This window comes from Sapajus apella, unplaced genomic scaffold (genome assembly GCF_009761245.1).
Source record: "Sapajus apella isolate SASKATOON/1434 unplaced genomic scaffold, GSC_monkey_1.0 scaffold121, whole genome shotgun sequence".
Classification (NCBI taxonomy): domain Eukaryota; kingdom Metazoa; phylum Chordata; class Mammalia; order Primates; family Cebidae; genus Sapajus; species Sapajus apella.
Genome location: NW_022437061.1, coordinates 3,647,885 through 3,670,502, shown reverse-complemented (window position 1 = coordinate 3,670,502; position 22,618 = coordinate 3,647,885). Strand labels below are relative to the sequence as shown.

Below are 22,618 nucleotides of genomic sequence, written 5' to 3'. Positions count from 1 at the left end.
TAGTTTCTCTCTGAACTAAATTCCCAGAAAGTCAGACAAACTCTCAAAAGCTCCACTGTCATATGGAAATCTTACCTCCAATAAAGGGCCAAACCTGGCTCCTAAGACCTAATCCACTTTGACAAACAGTTGGCTGCCCTGCCATTAGATTTGTGATCTAAACAGTGGCTGAGGTGTTCACAGGGCTACCAAAAAATACATATATATATATATATATATTTTTTTTTTTTAATTTTATTTTTTCGAAATGGAGTTTCCTCTTGTTGTCCAGGGTGGAGTGCAACGGTGCAATCTCGGCTCAGTGCAACCTCTGCTTCCCAAGTTCAAGTGATTCTCCTGCCTCAGCCTCCTGAGGAGCTGGGATTACAGGTGCCCACCACCACACCCAGCTAGTTTTGTATTTTTTAGTAGAGATGGGGTTTCACCATGTTGGCCAGGCTGGCCTTGAACTCCTGATCTCAGGTGATCCACCCGCCTTGGCCTCCCAAAGTGCTGAGATTACAGACGTGAGCCACCGTGGCCAGCCACCAAAGAATATTTTAAAATTTCAATAAAAACACAGCCACACTTGATATCTGTCAGACACTGTGTGAACTACTAGCTTGAGGTAGAACTCAGTTTCAAAGTTACACGTTACATCATGTTACACACTGTCTGTTGACTTATATTTGCTGTATTAGTCTGTTTTCCCTCTGCTATAAAGACATATCTGAGACTGGGTAATTTACAAAGAAAAGAGGTTTGATTGGCTCGTGGTTCTGCAAGCTGTATAGCAAGCATTGTGGGAGAGGCCTCAGGAAACTTATAATCATGGCAGAAGGCGAAAGTGAAGCAGGCTCATCTTACACGGTCAGAGCAGAAGGAAGAGGAAGAGGTGGAAGGTGCTACACATTTTTAAACAACCAGATGTTGTGAGAACTCTATCATGAGAACAGCACAAGGGGGATGGTGCTAAATAATTACAAACTGCCCCCATGATCCAATCATCTCCTTCCAGGCCCCACCTCCTACATTGGGGATTACAACTGACATGAGATTTGGGAGGGGACACAGATCCAAACCATATCATTTGCAAAGCTAGGTCTTTTTAGCAATTGTTGTGACAAAAAACAAGCATACGTGAAAATCAATGTGGAACAGGAAATGAGACAGTGCCTAATCTGATTCCAAGGTCTGAGAAGCTGTGAATGTCCAAAAAGCACACAAATCCCATTAGCAAGTAATTGTGGTTAAGAATAATAGTGCTTTTTAAAAGTATGTGCTATTTTTTCAAATGTTTACTAAGGTGTTAAGATATAAATACTTATTGATCTGTTGTATTGATAAATACCACATTGATTTTCACATATACATAGTTTCATGACAACTGCTAAAGATTCAGCTGTGCAAATTTATGATGCCGTCAAACAGCATGTACTATGATATAACATGTAACTTCAACTGAGTTCCACCACAAGCCAGTAGTTCACAAGTGTCTGACAAATATCAAGGATGGCAGTGTCTGCTGTGAAATTTAAAAATATTCTTTGGCAGCCCAGTGAATTTGCTATAGCATTCAGGGACACTTCAGCCACTGTTCAGAAGGACGAATTTCTCATGGTGTTGGATGTGTCACTTCCTATTGGGCCTGGCAACGTGGATCTTATTGATGTCTCAATCCTAGACAATCCCCGACATCGGTACAGAAACTATGCTACTCCCAGGAAATGCTAAAGAAAGGTGTCAATCAGAACCAATGGAGATACTTAACATTTAAGGAGTGCACAAGGGCTGGGGTAGATTTACAACAAATCCAGATAGTCCTGTAGGCTCGCCTTCTTTCCTCCTTTTGATGGCTTAGCAGAGAGCTGGCTCAACAGGTCTTAGTAAACTGTACAAAATACTACTACTAGCCACTAGAGTCTAGAGGCTCCTCCTTTCTAACAAGGCTACTTTCCAACCAGGGAACAATATCCCCTGGCCCTCTTACTCTATAAATATGTAAAGCATTATACAGGCTGGCATCTCTCTATGGGAACACCGACCAAAATGCCAGATAATCTCTGCCTACTCTGTTCAGTTAAAAAAAAAATGAGAGTTCAGGGGATGATACATGTTCTGTCTCTTTGCTTATAAGTTTTCTTTCTATAAACATATCGATATATTTGCACTGTAGGGTGCAAGGAGTCCCAAAACCATGGCTTCCCTCCAGGTATTTATAATTCATTCACCGTCCTCCCAATCGAGGTATAACTTTCTAAAGAAGTAATTTTTTTTAAGAGATGCGTGTCTCACTATGTTGCCCAGGCTGCACTTGAATTCCTGGGATCAAGGGATCCTCCTGCCTCAGCCTTTCCAGTAGTTGGGTCTACAGGCATACACCACTGCACCCAGTCCCAATGGAGTAATTTTTCCTGATAATGGATATAGCTTGATTATACAGCTAACATTTCAACTTTATCATATTATCTAGAAAAATAGCATAAAAGATAGTTAACTTAGGCTAATTTTCTATCGAGGAAGGAGAAGGGTTTCTGTTACTCTTGTTCTCAGAGTTCACTCACATCAGCTTGGATTAATACCAAGATTAATGCCTATGACCACCTGGAACTATATTAGCTAAAGAGATACTGATATTCTCTCCACTTTCTAATGAACAAAGTTTTCTTTCAGCTAACTAGTTTTTGAAAGTCTTATGATATATTTTTATCTTGGAAATCATAGCCAAGTTTAAAACATTATTGTGGGACTATGTTTAGCACACTAAACTTAATGCAGTAAAATTTTTTTTTACCCCTTTTAGAAATACTGACTTTTTAAAATCCAGAGGCTCAGTTATATCCAGTCACAATGGAACAGGATTTTGACAAATCCTCCTTAGCTAGGGCTCTTAAAACACTTGGCCATTGTTCTTCATACTGTTTCAAACTGCCTGTCTTTAAAGGTCACTCCAGGGAGTTTTTGATCTTGCCTTCCCATTAATTAACTCTAGATGGCAGCAGAGGACTCCAGCCCAGGGTTAAATCAACACACTCAAGTACAATGGCTGAGTTTGCCAGAACTCCCTAAACATAAGATACATGTGCACCTCCACAATGACCTGCACTTCTCCATGCGGGTCTGAACTTGAACGCTTTTAGAATCAATCCAATAGAATCTCTTTGGTTCTATCATAATCCCACTCACAAACATGGAGTCTGTGGGCTCCATTGTGCACCTCAGCCCATCAACCAGATCCCTGTGCTAAATTTAGCTTGTAGCCACTGCAGCCAGGGCTTTGATATAACCAAGGTTCCACAAATGGCATCTGCCCAAAGGCATCAAAAGCACCAAAAGCGGTATCATTTCTCTCAGCCCAGCTGCAACCAGGTTTTTGGCTGTGCTATGCTGGTAAAGTTTCATTAAGATTAGTGTAGGGAGGGAGGGAGACCCTGGTTTGTAGTGTTTTCTAATTTCCTTGGTAAAACTCTAACAATTTCAAGCTACTGTCATGTAAAAGGAACAGGGAAGAAGACATACATACCCACAATCGGTTCCCACAAGTTCATATGAACTGGCCCCACCTGGCTTGGTTTTGGGTCAGGTCCAATGTATGGTTGGTGAGAATGAGCACTTTTCCTTTACAAAAAATGAATTTTATTGTATATATTTAAGGTTTACATGATATCATGAAATACATACGGATAGTAAAATGGTTACTGTAGTGAAGCGAATTAACATAGCTATCATCTCAGTTATTTTTGTATGTGTAACAAGAGCTGCTAAAATCCAGTTATTTAAGTATAATTTTATTGACTTTAGTCCTCATGTTATACACATTAGATCTCTAAACTTGTTCATCCTCCATGTCTGCAATTTTGTATCCTTTGATCTACATCTCTTCATTTCCTCTCCCCACACCTGTGGTAACTACTGTTTCGATCTCTCTTTTGTTTTTGATCTCATGTAAGTGAAATCACACAGTAGTTTTCTGTGTCTGGCTTACTTGGCTTAGAATAATGTCCTCCAGGTCCATCCATGTTGTGGCAAATGGCAGAATCTCTCTCTTTTTTTTAAGGCTGAGTAATATCCTATTGTATGTTTACCACATATACCCTTTGTCTGTTAGTGGACATTTAGGTTGCTTCCATATCTTGGTTACCATGAATAATACTACAGTGAACACAGTAGTGCAGTATCTTTATGAGGTGGTGATTTTAACTGTTTGGGGTGTATACCCAAGAGAGGGATTACTGGGTCATATGGTAGTTCTTTTTTTTTTTTTTTTCTTTTTGAGACAGAGTTTGGCTCTTGTTGCCCAGGCTGGAGTGCAGTGGCATGGTCTTGGCTCACTGCAACCTCCACCTCCTGGGTTCAAGTGATTCTCCTGCCTCAGTCTCCTGAGTAGCTGGGACTACAGGCGCGTGCCACTGCACCCAGCTAATTTTTGTATTTTTATCAGAGATGGAGTTTTACCATGTTGGCCAGTCTGGTCTCGAACTCCTGATCTCAGGTGATCTACCTGCCTTGGCCTCCCAAAATCCTGGGATTATAGGCATGAGCCACCGCACCGGGCCGGTAGTTCTATTTTAAATTTCTATGTACAAATTTCTGTTTTCCATAATGTGTGCACCAATCTACTTTCCTATCCAACAGTATTCTAGGGTTCCCTTTTCTCCAAACGTGAGCTACCATTTCTTATCTCGTCTTTTTTCCCCTGTCTTTTTAATAAGCACTTTTCCTTTCAACACAAATTTTCTCATCCCAACTTTCATCTGCTCCTTCTAGAATCTCCCTTCTCAGGTACAACTCAGATCCAAGACTAGGATGAAGCAAATAAGGTGCCTAGAGAAAATTTATGGAGGTACTCTCAGGAATAAACAAGTCCAGGTACAGCCCTAAGAGTGAGGACTTCCTTAAAATTTTTACCCTAGGCACCTCAATCCACACAGCTTCTGCCATCCAATCATAAGTGGATCCGCCCCCACCCAGGCATCAATGTCTCACTAACACTTTCCCACCACCCAGCCTTTTTATCCCATAGTACCTTGGCTACATTGAGTCAAGGTCTAAAAGTCTATTCCACTTTGAGGCCTATGGCATGCATTACTCTACTTGACCCAGCACCGATAGTTTTTGGTTCAGTTAGGCAATCATACTTGCAAGACCCAAAAAGGCCAACCCCTCACCAGTTTACTCAGTTGGCAGGAGAATCTATGGCAGTGAATAAAGCATACTGTCTAGAAGCAGAGCAGCCTCAGATGTGTTCCTTCAATGCAAGTCTTCACAGGAGTCCAGGGCTGTTATTTTGCCTCCAAATTACAGCTCAGGTTCAAGGAAACAAGATTACACAGGTGGGTGTAGGGGCCTCTCTAGCTTTCCCTTGGATAATTCCCTCATCATACTGTGGCATGTGGCCTCATGGATAATTCCCTCATCATACTGTGGTGTGTAGCCTCATGCCACATATAAAATACAATCTTTTGAACGTATGCAGGATTGGTACGAGAGTACGGCTCTCCTTCCAGGACCCAACAAGGAGAACACCTGGGTATCTCACACCACATTCAGGAAAACCCAAAGCTATGGCCTCTCCTCAAGTATTCACAATCCTCCCAGCTCAGATGCACTTTACCAATCAAGGGTTATGTTTACCACAGGCAATGCTGTAAGGTCACACAGCTGTCATTCCACCTTTAGCAGATTACAGAGAAAGAGTGCTGGAAGATCACCAGGAGGCCATTTTCATAGGAGACAGGAAAAAGGGTTTACTAACCCTTTACTCACACACAGTAAGGCACAACACCATAAAATTTCAGGATGGTAGGAATAAAGAAAACAACCTAAAACCTTCTAGATTTCTTTTTTTTTTTAAAGTCTCATTCAAAGTTTTAGTAATCAGGATGGCTTCATACCTTTCAACAACATCTACAGAGCCTAGAAGTCATTGGAGGAATATCTTCAAAATTCCAAGAAAAAATAGTTTCTAAAATAGAAATGCAAATCTATATAAACTATTAATTGAGCTTAAAAGCAGATCTCTCAGACATGCAGAGACTTAGAAAATTTTCCTTAATGGACCATTTCTCAGAAACTTCTGCAGAAGCCCCATCCCCAACCACACCAAACAAAGGAGTAATCCAAGAAAGAGTTGCAAATCCAAGAAACAGAAGATCTCTCATGGGGAAGAAGCAACATCTCAGAATGGCAGTGAGGAGAGATTTCAGGACATTCAGCAGGCCTAAAGAGTATATCATAGAGCAGTATGATGAGGGCATTATCCGGGGGAAAGAGGAAATTTGTATTTCTGTCAAAGGATTTTGAGGTGAATTACTGATTGGATATAAAAAAACTAACAAACAAAAAAATCGTTCAATAACCCTGGGGTAAAAGAGGGATTTAAGCACGGAAAAACAACTCTAACTCGGCTATGCCCTGTCTTTACTATGCTGGGAGAATGGGAAGGGAGAAATGGACATACAGTGGGAAGGAGGGTGGTGGTTTTCAGAAACTTCTGGTTTACTGACCTAACAGCCATTTCTAATTCCTTTTTCCTTTGTCTCTCCCCCTCCCTCCCTCCCCACCATACCCACACACCCACACACACACCACACACACACACACACACACACTCTCTCTCTCTCTCTCTCTTTCTCTCTCTCTCTCTCTCTCTCTCTCTCTCTCTCTCTCTCTCTCTTCCCTTGACTGGAGAAAGGCTAATTACCCCCTTTCGAAACTTCTCTGGTAGCTATGGGTGACTAAAAATCTGTTCAAGTCAATAATCTGTAATCAGAAGTCTAGTAAGGGTTTCTGGAAAAGCTTTTACTTTCCTTATTGAACAAGTAGATCTTGCTGTCATCCCTTTCCTTTCTTTTTTGTCTTAGACATGGACTGATGCCTAGAGCTGCAACAGTCACAAGTGCAAACATGAATCAACAAACAAAACATGCTAAGGATGGTGGAATAGAAAGAAAGAACATGAGTGACTGATGATGCAGATGAGCCACTGCACTGACTCTCAACAGCCTACCTCTAAGACTTATTAAATGAAAGCTATCACTTGGGGTTTCTGTTACTTACAGCTGAACACAAAAATTCATAACTAACATATGGCAGATGAGGGTTAAATACTCATTCGGTATAGTGGGAAGGCAATACATGATGTCTAAAGATTTAAAAACCAAGAAATAACAAGTTGAAGCATGCTATTTACTTGGAAACATGACAGTAAGCACCTGAAAAAAATAGCTAAAAGAATTAAAACTGGATGCCACTGAGGAGTGGAAATTGGGGAAAGGTAGGGCTGGCGACTGCTATTTTTCTTTTTCTTCTTTTTTGAGACAGGGTCTTGCTCTGTCGCCAAGGCTGGAGTGCAGTGGTATGTCACAGCTCACCACAGCCTCAACCTCCTGGGCTCAAGCAATCCTCCCATTTCAACCTCCCATGTAGCTGACCACAGGCATGTGCCACCTCGCCTGGCTACTTTTTAATTTATTTTTATTTTTGTAAAGATGGGTGTCTCCCTATGTTGCCCAGGCTGCATTAGTTTTTGTTGCAAGCCTTATAGTAGGGTCTCTCAACATCAGCACTCCCAACATTTTGGGCCATATAATTCTTTGTTGTGTGGAGCTGTCCTGTGCACTGTTTATCAGTGTTTCTGGCCTCCATCCATTAGATGTGTCAGTAGCAATCCCTTTTTTCCCCAACTGTGACAACCAAAAATACTTTTGATCATTGCCAAACGACTCTGCAGGGCAAAACTGCCTTTGGTTAAGAACCACTGCCTTATTGTGCTTTTTTTTTTTTTTTTAACTTTTAGTAATTCTACAAATGTATGATTTTCATAAAATTAAATTATGGGTAAAGAGATAGTATGAAAGGAGCTAGATCAGAAACTGACAAATGTCATTTCACCTTTCAAACTTTTCTCACTCTCCTTCACTGACCTTTCCCTAAGCCTAAGAATCCCATTCCTTCCCTCCCAGACAAGCACAGACAGAGTAGACACTTACCACCTAGAAATGCACACTCATAATGGCTGCAGGTCTTGTTTGTGCTTTGAAGGATGAGGTTATTGCCAGCCCCTTCCTGTGACACTTGAAAAACCTCATTTAGAGGTATTAAAGTAATTCTTTCACTTTCTTTATCAAGAAAAATTTCAATGTCAACTCCAAGGCATGTGTAGATGGACAACACAGTTTGCTGGTCATTGGCTGCTTGAGGTTTGGCTGAATATGCCAAGGTGAAATGGCCAAACCTGGCTTGGTTTAGCCCTCCAAATGTAAATGAAGTGCCCTGGCTTGTTCTATATACCACATTTTTGTAACTGGCCTTACAAGGTCTTCTCAGCAACTGCAGGGCTCTTGTCAGGTAAAAGTGAAAAGCTTTGAACTGGAAGCCATAGATATAATCTTCTCGAGATTGACCAGCTATCTTCACAGCTTCGTTGAACAGATGGTAAAAGGGAGTTTGCTCTTGAGCTTCGGAAATATATGCCAGCAGGGCTATTCCATGGTTATCCTTAAAATTCATAGGGAGAAAGATTTGAGTCTTTCGGGTTTCCCATTTGGTTTTTGCGTTTTCCCACACAGTATCTAATTGCTGGTGGCTTGCTTTTTCCTCATTTAGCAGTTGGGGAACGTATTTAATTTCCATCCTGTCAGTACATTTCAGGTATTCATCATCAAATGCATTATCTGCCATGTCTAACACTTCAGCCTTCACCTTCAAAGGAAAAAGAAATTAATACTTTTGAAATAAGATATTTAATGACTATCATTTTCTCTTACATTATTACCGTCACCTTCTCATCCCTTGCCAAAATTCTCTCCTTACTTATAACCAGCTTTGAGTATTTTTTTTAATGTAGGAAGTATATTCCATTGCTACTGATAACTTTTTAGCTGTGACATATTTGTGTGAAAGAGTAAATGTCATGGGTCAGAGGTATGGGTGGGATTGTGCCTGTAGCTCATTTATCTGGACATTATAGCACAGAGCAAAGAACAATGAATGTGAAGCTAAAGAACTGGGTGGCAGTCTTGGCTTTGAACAATATTCTTAGCTAGATTTCCTCAACCCTTCAAGGCTATTGGGAATTTGAAGCATCACATGGAAAGTATTATTCATGACCTATAACACACAATGACAAATATTACTCCTTTTCCTTTAGGGTTGCCACCTCCCTTGTCCATATGGCTTGGGTAGAACTGATTTTGCACCTCCTGGATAAACAGATCTAAGCCTAGCAATCAGAGCTCCCAGAGGAAAAAAATGTATCTTTCTTTCTCTAAAGCTGTAAGCTCTAAGGACAATATGGACCTAGAGTTTCCAACAGTTACTTTTAGTGCCATGGAGAATTCTGTCTGAAAATAAAGCAACAAATAAAGCTTGCTGAACTGAGAGGTAAGGATGAGGCACTGAAAACATACCGGAGACACCGGTCCTAACTGTACCTGAAGACTGTGTTCTTTGCCAGTTGTAAGAATCAATACATTCCCTGTTTGCTTAAGCTAGTTTGAATTGTATTTCAATCACATACAACTAAAGAGGCATAATGCCACATACAACTAAATTATACATATACATATGTTCACATACCATAAGAAGCAGGGTGGTATAATGTAATTAACACTACTTTGCAGCCAGGCAGATCTGAGTTCAAATTCCATTTGTTACTAACTAGGTATGGAAGTTACTTAACATTTCTAATCTTTAAGTTTTCCGTTTAAAAAAATGAGGATAAAGTGGAGGGAATATTTTAACTGCGGGATGGCTGTGAGAATTAAATTACATAATGAATATATGCAAAGCCCTTTGCCCCATGCCTGGCAAATATCAAGTGTCTTTAACATATGGTGATTATTATTATTTTTTCCTAAGGCCTTTCTCCAGTGTGATGTGACTATTTTATATTACTTCATGCTAGGAATATATGTATTATACTGTTGGTTCCTTAAGGGTAGGATCTGTATTGTATTTATCTTTGAATCCCAAGCACCTAGCATAGAACCTGGCAAAATATTCAAGTGAACTAAATTAGAACCCTGTACTCTGGCTGATGGATTAAAAGCTAAGATGATCAAATCTCCCCAGGAATACTATTTATGGATATCTACAAATAAAAGGATAATGCCTCTTTTCCATTATTCTATACTTGTAATATTGCATAGTTGCACAAGTCTGCTTAGGGACCTCAGTTGGAGACTTTATAGACACATTTAGCCAGAAGCTGCTAAAGTTACAGATGCTGCATGAATGATTCTTAAAAACTCTCTCTCTCACTCTGTGGGGGTGTGTGTGTGTGTGTGTGTGTGTGTGTGTGTGTGTGTGTGTGTGTCAGAGAGAGGGAGTGAGAGAGAGAGAGAGAGACAGACAGACAGACACTAACTTGTAAAAGCAGAAACAAAACTTGCTTCCATATCCTGCTCTAGCTATCTCCTTTCCCCTGTCTCTCTTCTCTCCCTCACAGACAAATGTCTTGAAAGAGATGTCTACCTTTGCCATCTCCACTTAATTTCTCACTTATATCTCAACCCTCACCATTATGGCTTCCCACCGATCTCTCCACCCAAACGGCTCTCACTTAAGGGGGAATTTCTTCTTAAGACTCTTTTGTAGACACAACATATTCCAGTTAGCCACTAAATGCTGGAGTTTCTCAAAGCTATGTATTTTCTAACTCTCAACTCTATGCTCCCCAGGCAATTATATACATGCTTACAGTTTCAATTATTTTCTAAATATATCTGACCTATCCTGTAAGTGCCAGTCTTATATATAAAATTTATTTGCCTATTTAACACCTTCACTTGAATGTTCAAAAACCCTTCAAAGGTTAACATAGCTAAGATGAAACTTATAATCTTACAACCACAACGAACTGGTTCTTATTTAAAACCATCTATTCATTTGTGAACTTTTCCTACATATCTCCTTCTCAGACACACTGTGGCCACTCACTAAGCTTAACAAACATCTCCAGAGTTCTTTCTATACGCCAGGCACTAAGTGTTCAGCAACCCTCTGAGGTAGGTACTATTATTAGCCCCCTTTTCTTTTTTCAAAGATGAAAAAGCTAAGAGATTGAGACTTACATGGAACTGGAATTTGAACTCAGGCAGTCTAATTCCAGAGTCTTGTCCTCTTAACCAAACTGTTCTGTTGCCTCTAAAGAATGAGAATTTTCCAATGATGAAGACCACGAATATTTATGTAGCACTTGAAGAAGAATGTAATTGTCTTCATAACAACCATTATAAAAGGTTGAAAAAACAATTGTTAACACCATTTAACAAATGAGGGAACTGTGCCAGCTTCAGAAACTGTCTTGATTGATTACTAGCCACACAGAATTCTGCCATGGAAGTCACTGAGACCCCTGTACTCCTGGGTTTGTAGGTCAGTTTCCTGCCATGGGAATTTGAGCCTCAGGAGATCAAATCACTGCCATCTCATGGCCAAGAAATGCACTTTCCTCTACAGCACAGAATGTACCAGAGTGCAGCCTGGGCACCAATGGCTGATTTCTCTTCAAGACATCAACACAGTATAAGACATCAGACCCTGAAAACACCTCCCACATTCCCTACATTATATGAGAGTTGATCTACTCTATGTTCCTGTGTTTTCCCTATGCCTCTAATAAGTCTCCAAATATCTAATTTTAGACATCAAGTCTTTCTGGCCAGACACCTCAGCTGATTGTGTATTTTGTATGGTGTGTGCCTTGAGCAGTAACAGAGTTCATAAATGCCACCACTATTCAGGGACAACTGAACAGATACTTAAAAACAGGTACAAAAGGCTAGGTGAACAAGCTGATTATATTCCTCTGATACATCCACTGAGAAAAAAAAAAATCCAATACTGTTGAAATTCAATTACCAAAAATTTCTTACAAAAATATGGAAATGACCTGAATGTCAAGGAGGGAAATTGGCTAAACAAATCATGAAACAATTATAGAACAAAAACATTTAAAGTATGTTGCAAGAGTATATTGAAAACCAAATCAAAACCACAATGAAATACCACTTCATATCCTCTAGGATGGCTACAAATGATGAAAAACCAAGTAGCATGTAACACAAGGATGCAGAGATATTAGAACCCTAATATATTGCTGGTGGGATTGTAATACCGTGCAGCTAGTGTGAAAAAGTTTGTCAGTTCCTCAAAAAGTTAACACAAAATTACCATACGACCCAGCAATTTCATTCCTAGGTATATACGCAAGAGAAGTGAAACATATGTTCACAATAGGTAATTCTGTTATCATGTATCATAAATCATAACCTCCCAAATTCATTTTACATATGTATTTCCTATATAAGTAAATTTTACTCTGTAACGCTACCAAATAACCAAATAGTGTTTGTATTATCTCAATACGTACAGATATGATTAGAAAATTTTTAAAAAAGAAAAATAAGACATATGTTCATACAAAAACTTGTACATAAATGTTGACAGCAACACTATTCAGAATAGCCATAAAGTGGAAATGATCCAAATGTCCATCAGCTGATAAATGGATAAACAAAATGCAGTACAGCCATAAAATAGAATATTACTCAGTTATAAGAAAGAATGAAGTATTGATAGAAACCTTGAAAACATTATGCTAAGTGAAATAAGCCAGACACAAAAGGTCACATATTATATGATGCCATTCAGGTGAAATATCCAGAAGAGGCATAGACACAGAAAGTAAATAGTGGTGGCCAGGGAATGGAGGAAGGACAAAATTGGGTCTGGCTGCTAGGAGGTAAGGGATCCTTTTTGGGTTGATGGAAATGTTTTCCAATCAGATAGTGGTGTTGGTCACAGAACATAATGAATATACTAAAACCTCTGAAATATACAGCTTAAAGTGGCGAATTTTTATGGTATGTAAATTATATCTCAATAAAAATGCGATACAGGCAACAGAATACACGATGATTCTATAGACAATGGATTAGAATATTAAATTAAAAAATGGGTAACATCTTAAGAATTTAAGATATTTTAAAGAAGTCATTTAAAATGGTGCACAAATACCCAGAAGTAATGTGACAGCTAACAATGTGGGGGGAAAATCAAGTGAAATATTATATTTTACATAAAAATATGTTATAGGATGCTTAAAGAGTCAATTGCAAATACAATCATAAAAGTTCTTCCAGAAAAAAAATGTGAGAAATGGTCATTAATTTAAAAACATGTAATCAAACAATGCAGCATTTTTTTTTAAGAAAAACATTTTCACAATATCTGATGACATGAAGAGACATGTAGCATAGTATTAACTTAAAAAGCAAAGAAAAAAATACTATGTAGAGTGCAAACTCATTTTTGTAAATTAAAAACAGTATACACATAGAAAAAAGCCAAGAAGGTTGTATCCACCAACAGGTTGGGAATCATTCCCTCTGGAGGGATTATGAATAATCTTTACTTTCCTCTTTTTGCTTAAGTTTTTCAACTTTTTATAGTTAATATGTGCCACATATGTAAAACGAAAGAGCTGCTTATGATAAATTCATTTACCTATCCTAACTACTTTCATTTCCAGCATCAGATGTCTCAGGTCATGTTATATCAAGAATTTCCATTCCAATGACCACATGCTTCCCATTCCCAACATTACCTGGAAAATGTCCACTAGAATCATGGCTGCCAGCAGCATGGTGACTATTTCAAAATGTTCTGTCTTCATTTTTCTCTTCTAAATTAAAATAAAGAAATTTCAATTCAGTAGACTCAAAAAAGAGGTTTAGGGAAGTAGAATAGGATGATACTGTATATTTTTTTCATTCAGAATGCAAACGGATAGCATGATGGTCAGGAAGTTATTATCAATAAATTCCAAATGGGCTTCCAGAGCCATTAGACTTTATCTACTGGTCTAACACCCTCATTCTACAGACAAGGAAACAAAAACTCCTGAGAATTTCAGTGATTTGCTCAAAATTAAATCTGTCTATTTCCATATGCCTTCAGACATGTCATCTCTCCCACCATAGTCATGTATTCTTCCCATCTCTAAATCTCCCCTCAGCATGCACAGGAATAACACAATCAGACTAAAAAACAGCAGTCTCAAATTGGTCCCCAGCTCCCAGTTTCTAAGAATTACCCAGGATTATGTCCATACACATTATCCATTCTTCTATCCTCTTTGCACATTAAGTCATGCCCGTTTCAGTGGGACGAAGGAGATGATGAGGCCAGTAGTGGTACAAAGCAGTGGATTATCAGAAATGGCCCCCTTCCCACAAATATTCACAATCAAGAGAAGCCCGAGGGTAAAATAAATGTCTTGCATAACTTTCTGAAGGCGGGAACAAGAATAAGAAGGAACAGCGTAGGCAGCAATTCTAAGATTATACAACTATTGGCCGAATGCCTAATATTCAGCCTAGTATTTATGATACCAAAAGGGATAAACAGGGGGTCAAGAGGCCCTCAAAGGCTGAAGCTATCCCAGAGCCATTAACTAACTCAGTTAAAAGCTATAGCAGGTCAACCTACAGTTCCTTCCACATACCTCCAACAAAGTGACATTACTGTAACTCAAATGAAGCTTCTGTTTTATCTTACCAATCACCATATTCTGGATTCTAAAAATAAAAATGAACAGCACAGGGGAAGGGAGATAGTTTTCCCTTTTATAGATCATTTGGGCCTCAATTTCCCATATTTCTTCCAAAGCAGTTTTGTTTTTACTAAAGATACTAAAATATAGTACCAACATGTTCCTTTGTGTTAAGCCTTTCTTTCCAAAAAAGATTTGGAATATAAGATAACAGGTATCTGTCACAAGGCAATATTACCAAGCAAGCTTTGGATCAGGATTTTCCTAAAAGTTGTTCTTTAGTCTGAGTGTAAAGAAGTCAAAAGGTTTACCTGGCTTTTATGCCTTTGGAGGAAGTTAAAATGATGCTAGGCCTCAAACTGACTCCCCCACTCTCAGCTGTGGTAAGCGAGTCTTCAGGATGGGATGTTGTTGACAGTGAGAACTGAGAAGGGAATGCTTTTCTTTTTATAAACACCCCCAGCAGTAACTTGGCAGTGGTACATTACCCTACTTGTGTTCTGCTATTTATATCTGGCCCCCACACTATGCCTTGGAATCACTGCTGTTAACACTTTAAATCGCCAAGAGGCTTGTAAAGCCATAGCAATTCCCTTTAACCACACAGCTCTTTCATTTCTGAGCCCACAGTTCTGGGCTTCACTCAGAGAGAAATCACTTCCCGTTCCTAATCCTTTGACACTGAGATATCAAACTTAAAGCATGGATTTTACTCTAGGCTAAATGATTCACATAACTAAAAGGTCTTGCTTTGTTAATCACTGGCAATGGTGACAGCTATCACCATTCACTCAACTAGCTTACTGTATTTCAGGTGCTGTGTCAGGTGTCAGCATACACAAGCAAGTAAAACATGTACTAAAAAGCACTCGCAATCTAATAAAAGACATGAATATGCATACTTAACCAAAATACAACATGTTAAGAGTCCCAAGTATAGACAAAGTCCAGTGATATCCCTAATGAGGGAAGGATTTGGTAATCCCTGCAACTATAGCTCTCATTTGAGTAACGTATACATCGTAAATATACTGACTCCAATGCTGAAGAACACTTATGGTTTTACTGACTGTGGATTTTTAAAAACTACAAAAATGGCTGGGTGGGGTGACTCACAGCTGTAATTCCAGCACTTTGGGAGGCTGAGGCAGACAGATCACAAGGTCAGGAGATCGAGACCATCCTGGCCAACATGGTGAAACCCCGTCTCTACTAAAAATACAAAAATTAGCTGGTGTGGTGGTGCGTGCCTGTAATCCCAACTACTCGGGAGGCTGAGGCAGGAGAATTGCTTGACCAGGGACTCAGAGATTGCCATAAGCTGAGATTGTGCCACTGCACTCCAGCCTGGTGACAGAGCAAGACTCCGTCTCAAAAAACCCACAAAAATATCCTAAGAAATTCATGCATACACCAAAATACATTAATAGAATGTTGATAGTAGCACTACTCATAATAATTTCAAACTGGAAACCATCTAAATGTTCATCAACAGAATGGATAAACTAGTATATTCATACAATGGAATTTTATATAACATTGAAAATGAACAAATTCTGATCAGATATAACAATACAGATAAATCTCATAAACAAAATTTTGAGCAAAAAAAGAGATACAAGCATGTTTATACTACATGATTTAATTTATATCGAGAACAAAATTAGGCAAAACACATCCAAGGCTTGAGATGTTAGAATAGTGGTCACCATGGGTAGTAGCTAGTAACTGGAAAGGGCACAGAGAAGCATCTGAGATGTTAGTTGGGTTCTGCTTTTTGCTATGGGTGTCAATTACATTGACACATTCAGTTCATGAAAATTCAGCAAGTTATATACTGATGATATGTGTATTTTTTGTACATACACATATTACCTCAAGAAAACATTTTAAATTATCATGAAATACACCCATATTTACAAAATCCAACTTTACTCGTTAGAATCTGGATAAGTTTCAACTTTTTCCCACCTCGCTTGGCGAGGCAATCTAAAATTAAATACATAGCATACACTCACTCCCAGAAATATAATTTTTTTTTAAAAAAAGCAGGAGTTTGGTTAGATAGGAAAAGGAATTTGCATGTTTTCAGGCCTTAGGTTCACACTGACCTGCTTTTAAGTCCTAGGCATGTAGGCCTACAGAAGTTCTCATCACTTCTTCCCAAAACCTGCCAGACTCATCTATATATCACACAAAAGACAACGTTTAGCCAGCACAGTGGCTCACATCTGTCATCCCAGCACTTTGGGAGGCCGAGGTAGGCAGATCACCTGAGGTCAGGAGTTCGAAACCAGCTTGGCCAACATCATGAAACCCCATCTCTACTAAAAATACAAAAATTAGCCGGTCATGTGGCACGTGCCTGTAACCTCAGCTACCTTGGAGGCTGGGCAGAAGAACTGCTGGAACCTGGGAGGTGGAGGCTCTAGTGAGCCAAGATCATGCCATTGCACTCCAGCCTGGGAGATAGTGCAAGACCCTGTCTCAAAAAAACAAAAACAAAAAAAACCTATAACTCGATCAAGACAGTTGCAGGTGGCAAAAAAACAAAAACAAACCAATGTTCACCCAAAAGAGAATATAACAAACGGCAGATGACATTCACGGCAAGTTTGGCCTTGTTTATCCCCAATGTGATTTTGCTCCATTCTGTTTTGTTCCAGTTTTTAACTCGATTTCTTTCATTCACTCACTGAACAAATATTTGAGTCCTTAAAAAGTGCTAGGAACTGTTTTAGGTACTAGAGGTATACCAGTGAACAAAATGGATAAATATATTGCCTTTGTAAAGTTTATATTCTTGTGAGAGGGGGTAGTAAAATAACTAAAGTAAACATGGAAATTATGTAAGTATGTTAGAATGTAGGAGTACTATGGTTTTGGCTTTCGTTTATAAGTAGTACAAAGGAGACTAGGAGTGCATGGAGTGTTTGCAATTTAAATTGGATGGCTAGGGAAGACTCACTGAAAGGTGATATTTAAGCAGAGACTTGAAAGAGATCAGCCATGAAGACTGTGGTTGTGAATAGCACATACTAAAGTCCTGAGACAAGAGAATGCCTACTTTTGTGTGAGGAATAGTAAGCAGGCCAATATGGTTGGGACAGAAGAGTAGTACAAGACAAGGTCAGAGAGGTAAGAGGGGTGGTGGGAAGATCATGTCAATCTTTGTAGGCCACTGTAAGAACACTGGCTTTCACTCTAAGAGAAGAGAAGCAAAGCACAGGTTTTGAAAAGAGGTATAACATGATCTGATTTATTTTTTAACATGATCTAATTTATTTTTAATTTATTTTTTAACTCTGGCTCTTATGCTGAGAATGGTCTATAGGGTGAATGTAAGAAGACTAATTTACAGGTTATTATAATAATGCAAGCAGAAATTATGATGGCTTGAACCAGGATGGCAGCATTAAACATAATGAGAAGTAGATGTGTGCGTATGCGTGTTGTTGCTGCTGCTGAGGTGGCATGACATAGATGTCCGAGTGGATGTGGTGTGATGTGATTTTTGAGTGAAAAGCATTTGTGGGTTCTAAAAGCCTATTGTATTTTCAAAAATGTAGTAACTCACAAAAAAGTAAATGGGAATGATCTATAAAAATACCAATGTATTATACAATTAAAGTGTTTGTAATCTCAGAGATTTGGGAAGCCAGGGAAGGAGGATCTCTTGAAGGCAAGAGTCCTGGCCTGGGCAATACCTTGTCTCTACAAAAAATTTTAAAATTAGCCAGGTGTGGCTGCCCAGGCCTGTAGTCCTCGCTACTTGGGAGGCTGAGGTGGGAAGATCTCTTGAGCCCAGGAGTTCCAGATTACGGTGAGCTATGACGGTGCCACTGCACTCCAGCCTGGGCAACAGAGTAAGACCTTGTCTCAAAAACAAAAACAAAAAATGTTTAGACTTAAACGCAGGATATATTTTGAACACAGAGGCAATAGGTTGCGCTGACAAACCAGACGTGGGCTGCAAGAAAAAGAGAATAAAGAATAGCTCCAAGATTTGTAGCTTGAATAACTGGAAGGATGGAAGGATGGAGCTGTCATTGATTGCCATGGAGAAGACTGTGTGGAAAAAGTATCCTGGAACTCAAGTGAAGAAAATATTTTCAAAAGAAAGGAAAAATCAAATGTGTTATAAGCTTCTGATAAGTCAAGTACAATGAGGACGGAGAACTGACCACTGGATTTAGCAATGTGGAAGACACTGAAGGTTTTAATAAGAGCAAGTCTGATACAGCAGTGGGGATGAAACCCTGGTTAGAATGGCCTAAGAAAGAATGAAAAGAGGAATTGGAGATGGTTGATACCTTCAATTCCTTCAAGGAGTTTTTCTATAAAGGACATAAAAGGAATGAGGCAGTACCTTGACAGTGGGATTGGGGAAAAGGTAAAGAAGAGAGCCCCCCCCCAGATTTTTTTTTTCTGTTACTCAGGCTGGAGTGCAGTAGCACGATCTTGGCTCACTGCACCCTCCGCCTCCCCAGTTCAAGTGATTCTCCTGCCTCAGACTACTGAGTAGTTGGGATTACAGGTGCCCGCCACCAAGCCCAGCTAATTTTTGTGTTTGTAGTAGAGACAGGGTTTAACCATGTTGGCAAGCCTGGTCTCGAACTCCTGGCCTCAAGTGATCCACCTGCCTTGGCCTCCCAAAGTGCTGGGATTAGAGATGTGAGCCACCACATGAGGCCAGAAATTTTTTTAAAGACAGAAAAAGCCAGCATGTTGGATATGATCCAGTAGATAGATGGGAAAAAATAATAGGAGAGAGAGGGTAGAATGATTGGGTCAATCTTCCTGAGTAGGCAAAAGGGGATGAGACATAGTGTACAAGCAGATGAGGTGGCCTTAGAGAAGAGCAGGAACAGTTCATCTAACATGAAGAGGAGGGAAGGCACAGTATATTGGCAGGTGCTGGAAAGCAGTGGTTGCAATAAGAATTTTTTCCTACTTACTTCAGTTTTCTCAAAAAAGTATTAACAAAAAATGAAGGATGAAGTGACGGAGATTTGAAGAAATTGGAGAAAGAATCAACTAGTCATCTAGAAAAGGAGAAGAGTGAATGCATTATGATTGCTGGGCTGCATTAAAGGCCTACTTGAATTTAAAATGAAATCACTTAAGATGGTTGTGTTTTTCTCCAGCTACATTCCATTCCATGGTAGATGCAGACTAAACAAAATTGTATTGAACTAAGACTGTAGTTTTGACAAGCAAGACAAAAAATGATTATTTTATTTTAATGATTATGGGCAAAAGATCTGAACTGACACTTCACAAAGGAAGATATATAAATGACAAACAGGTAGAAAATGATATTCAATATTATTAGCATCAGGTGATACACTATACATTTGGAAGGCTGAGGCAGGCTGATCACAAAGTCAAGAGATCGAGACCATTCTGGCCAACATGGTGAAACCCTGTCTCTACTCAAAATACAAAAATTAGCTGGGTGTGGTGGCGCATGCTTGCAGTCCCAGCTACTCGGGAAGTTGAGGCAGGAGAATTGCTTGAACCAGGAAGGCGGAGGTTGCAGTGAGCCAAGATTGCACCACTGCACTCCAGCCTGGGTGACAAAGACTCCGTCTCAAAATAAATTTAAAAAACAACAACAACAAAAGAAAACACTATACATCCACTAGAATGACTAAAATTAAAGACTAACAACCTAAGATGTTGATGAGAGCATGGGGCAACTCAAACTTTCATACATTGCTGATGGGAATGCAAGATGATACAGCTATTTTTTAAAACAATTTGGCAGTTGTCATAAAGTTAAACATATGTATTTACCATATGACCCAGTAATTCTACTTATAGGAATTTATTATACTTAAATTAAAGTGTATGTTCACATATGTCAAATGTTAATACTAGGCTGATTCGTAATAGTCAAAAGCTAGAAACAACCCAAATGTCCATCAACTGGTAAATGGATAAACAAATAAATTACCACTCAGTAATAAAAAGGAAAAAATATCCTTGAAATATTAAACACAGAGTTACCACGTGATCCAGAAATTCTACTCCTAGGCACTTATCTTGGGTATATGCCCAAGATTCACAAATTCCACTCTGAGGCCTGTATCTTGAGTATGTTCACATAGTAACTTCTACATATAGCATTTACACAATGTACATATCTAAATTTATAGATAGTACTGCTATCTATGAACAGTGTTCATAGCAGTATTATCTATAAATTTATAGGCAAAATGTAGTCTAGATTTCAATCCAAATGTCCACCAGCTAGTAAATGGATATACAAACTGTAATATAGCCACACACTGGAATATTATTCTACTATAAAAAGGAATTAAGGCCAGACATCGTGGCTCATGCCTGTAATTCCAGCACTTTGGGAGGCCGAGGCAGGCAGATCACTTGAGGTCAGGAGTTCAAGACTAGCCTGGCTAACATGGTGAAATCCCGTCTCTACTAAAAATACAAAAATTAGCCAGGTGTGGTGGCACAGGCCTATACTCCCAGCTACTTGGGAGGCTAAGGCAAATCGCTTGAACTTGGGAGGCAGAGATGCAGTGAGCTGAGATCACATCACCATTCTCCAGCCTGGGTGACAGAGACAGACTCTGTCTCAAAAAAAAAAAAAAAAAAAAAGGAATTAAGTACTGATACATTACATGAAATATCCAGAATAGACAGCTATACAGACAGAAAGTAGATTAATGTTTTTATAGTGCTGGACATATAATGAGGAAATGAGGAGGACTGTTAATGCATACCAGGCTTCTTTTTAGAGTAATGAAAACATTTCATTGCCCCAAAAAAGTCACTACATGTCCTCTGCAATCAATCTCCTCCCTTCACCCAAGACTCTGGAAGTCACTGATCATCTTCCTGTCACCAGTTTAGCCTTTCCTAGCATGACATGTAACTAATCATACAGTCAGTGTGTAGTTTTTTTTTATGACTGACTTCTTAGTATAACACTATGAAATCTATCCATGTTGTTGCATGTATCGGTAGTTCTAAAAATGATTGCAGTGATGGTTGCACAAATCTGTAAAGACACTAAAAACTATTTAAGCCACGCACAGTGGTTGGGGTGGCTGAAGGAGGATCACTTGAGCCCAGGAGTTCAAGGCCACTGGGGCAATACAGTGAGACCTCATTTCTTAAAAACTAAAACTAAAACAAACCTATACAAGTAAATACTTTAAATGAATAAATTTTTTTTTCTTTCAAACTTTTATTTTAGGCTCAAGGGTACACGTGTAGGTTTGTTATGTAAGTAAACTCGTATCACAGGCGTTTGTTATATAGATTATTTCATCACGCAGGTACTAAGCCTAGTACCCAACAGGTATTTTTTTCTGATCCTCTTCCTCTTCCCACCCTCCATCCTCAAGTAGGCCCCAGTGCCTGTTGGTCCCCTCTTTGTGTCCATGTGTTCTCATGATTTGGCTTCCACTTACAAGTGAGAACATGTGGTATTTGGTTTTCTGTTCCTGCATTAGTTTGCTAAGGATAATGGCCTTTAGCTTCATCCATGTTCCTGCATAGGACATAATCTAATTCTTTTTATGGCTGCATAGTATTCCATGGTGTATATGTACAACATTTTCTTTATCCAATCTTCCTAAATGAATTGTATGGTATGTGAACTATATCTCAATAAACCTACTTTGAAAAAGAATAAACTATTAATACATGCTACAACATAGGCATGAGGGAACGTTTTTTGGGTAATGAAATGTTTTATATCATGATTGTAGTAGATGTTACATGATGATATACGTTCATCAAAAGTCACAGAACTGTACACTTCAAATTTGTAAATTTTATTTATATAAATTATACCTAAATAAGCTGAATTTAACAAACAACAACAAAAACTATCTTGCCTACATACTCCCTGAAATTTGTGTATCCCCAGAGAGATACGTATCCCAATTTGAAGACTACCACAGTAAAGCATCTGTAATGCAATGGCCCATGAAAGGTGAGGAAAGAGAACTAGGTGAGCCAAAGGAACCTAGGGTTGTGGTAAGGTAAATACAAGGTACATGTATCTTAAAGACTGGATGCCAAGGCAGGACATTACAGTAGTGA

At 39.0% G+C, this 22,618-nt stretch overlaps 1 protein-coding gene across 11 annotated transcripts in view; it reads right to left on the bottom strand.

Annotated features, from left to right (window-relative positions):
- Positions 1-22,618, bottom strand: part of ART3 (ADP-ribosyltransferase 3) — a 66,544-nt gene that overhangs the window by 23,865 nt on the left and 20,061 nt on the right. For 6 of the 11 annotated variants that reach the window (XR_004263703.1, XM_032261063.1, XM_032261066.1 and 3 more), the window contains exons 1-3: positions 14,851-14,981; positions 13,592-13,669; positions 7,971-8,682 (exon numbers count right to left, since the gene is read on the bottom strand). Coding sequence is in view for 10 of the 11 variants with exons in the window: in XM_032261063.1 (XP_032116954.1) it covers positions 7,971-8,682; positions 13,592-13,660 (781 nt within the window). In the remaining variant the exon portion in view is untranslated. Of the gene's footprint in view, positions 1-7,970; positions 8,683-11,054; positions 11,077-13,591; positions 13,670-14,850; positions 14,982-22,618 lie in introns of those variants that run through there. The other 5 variants (XM_032261056.1, XM_032261059.1, XM_032261060.1 and 2 more) reach the window with 3 other exon arrangements.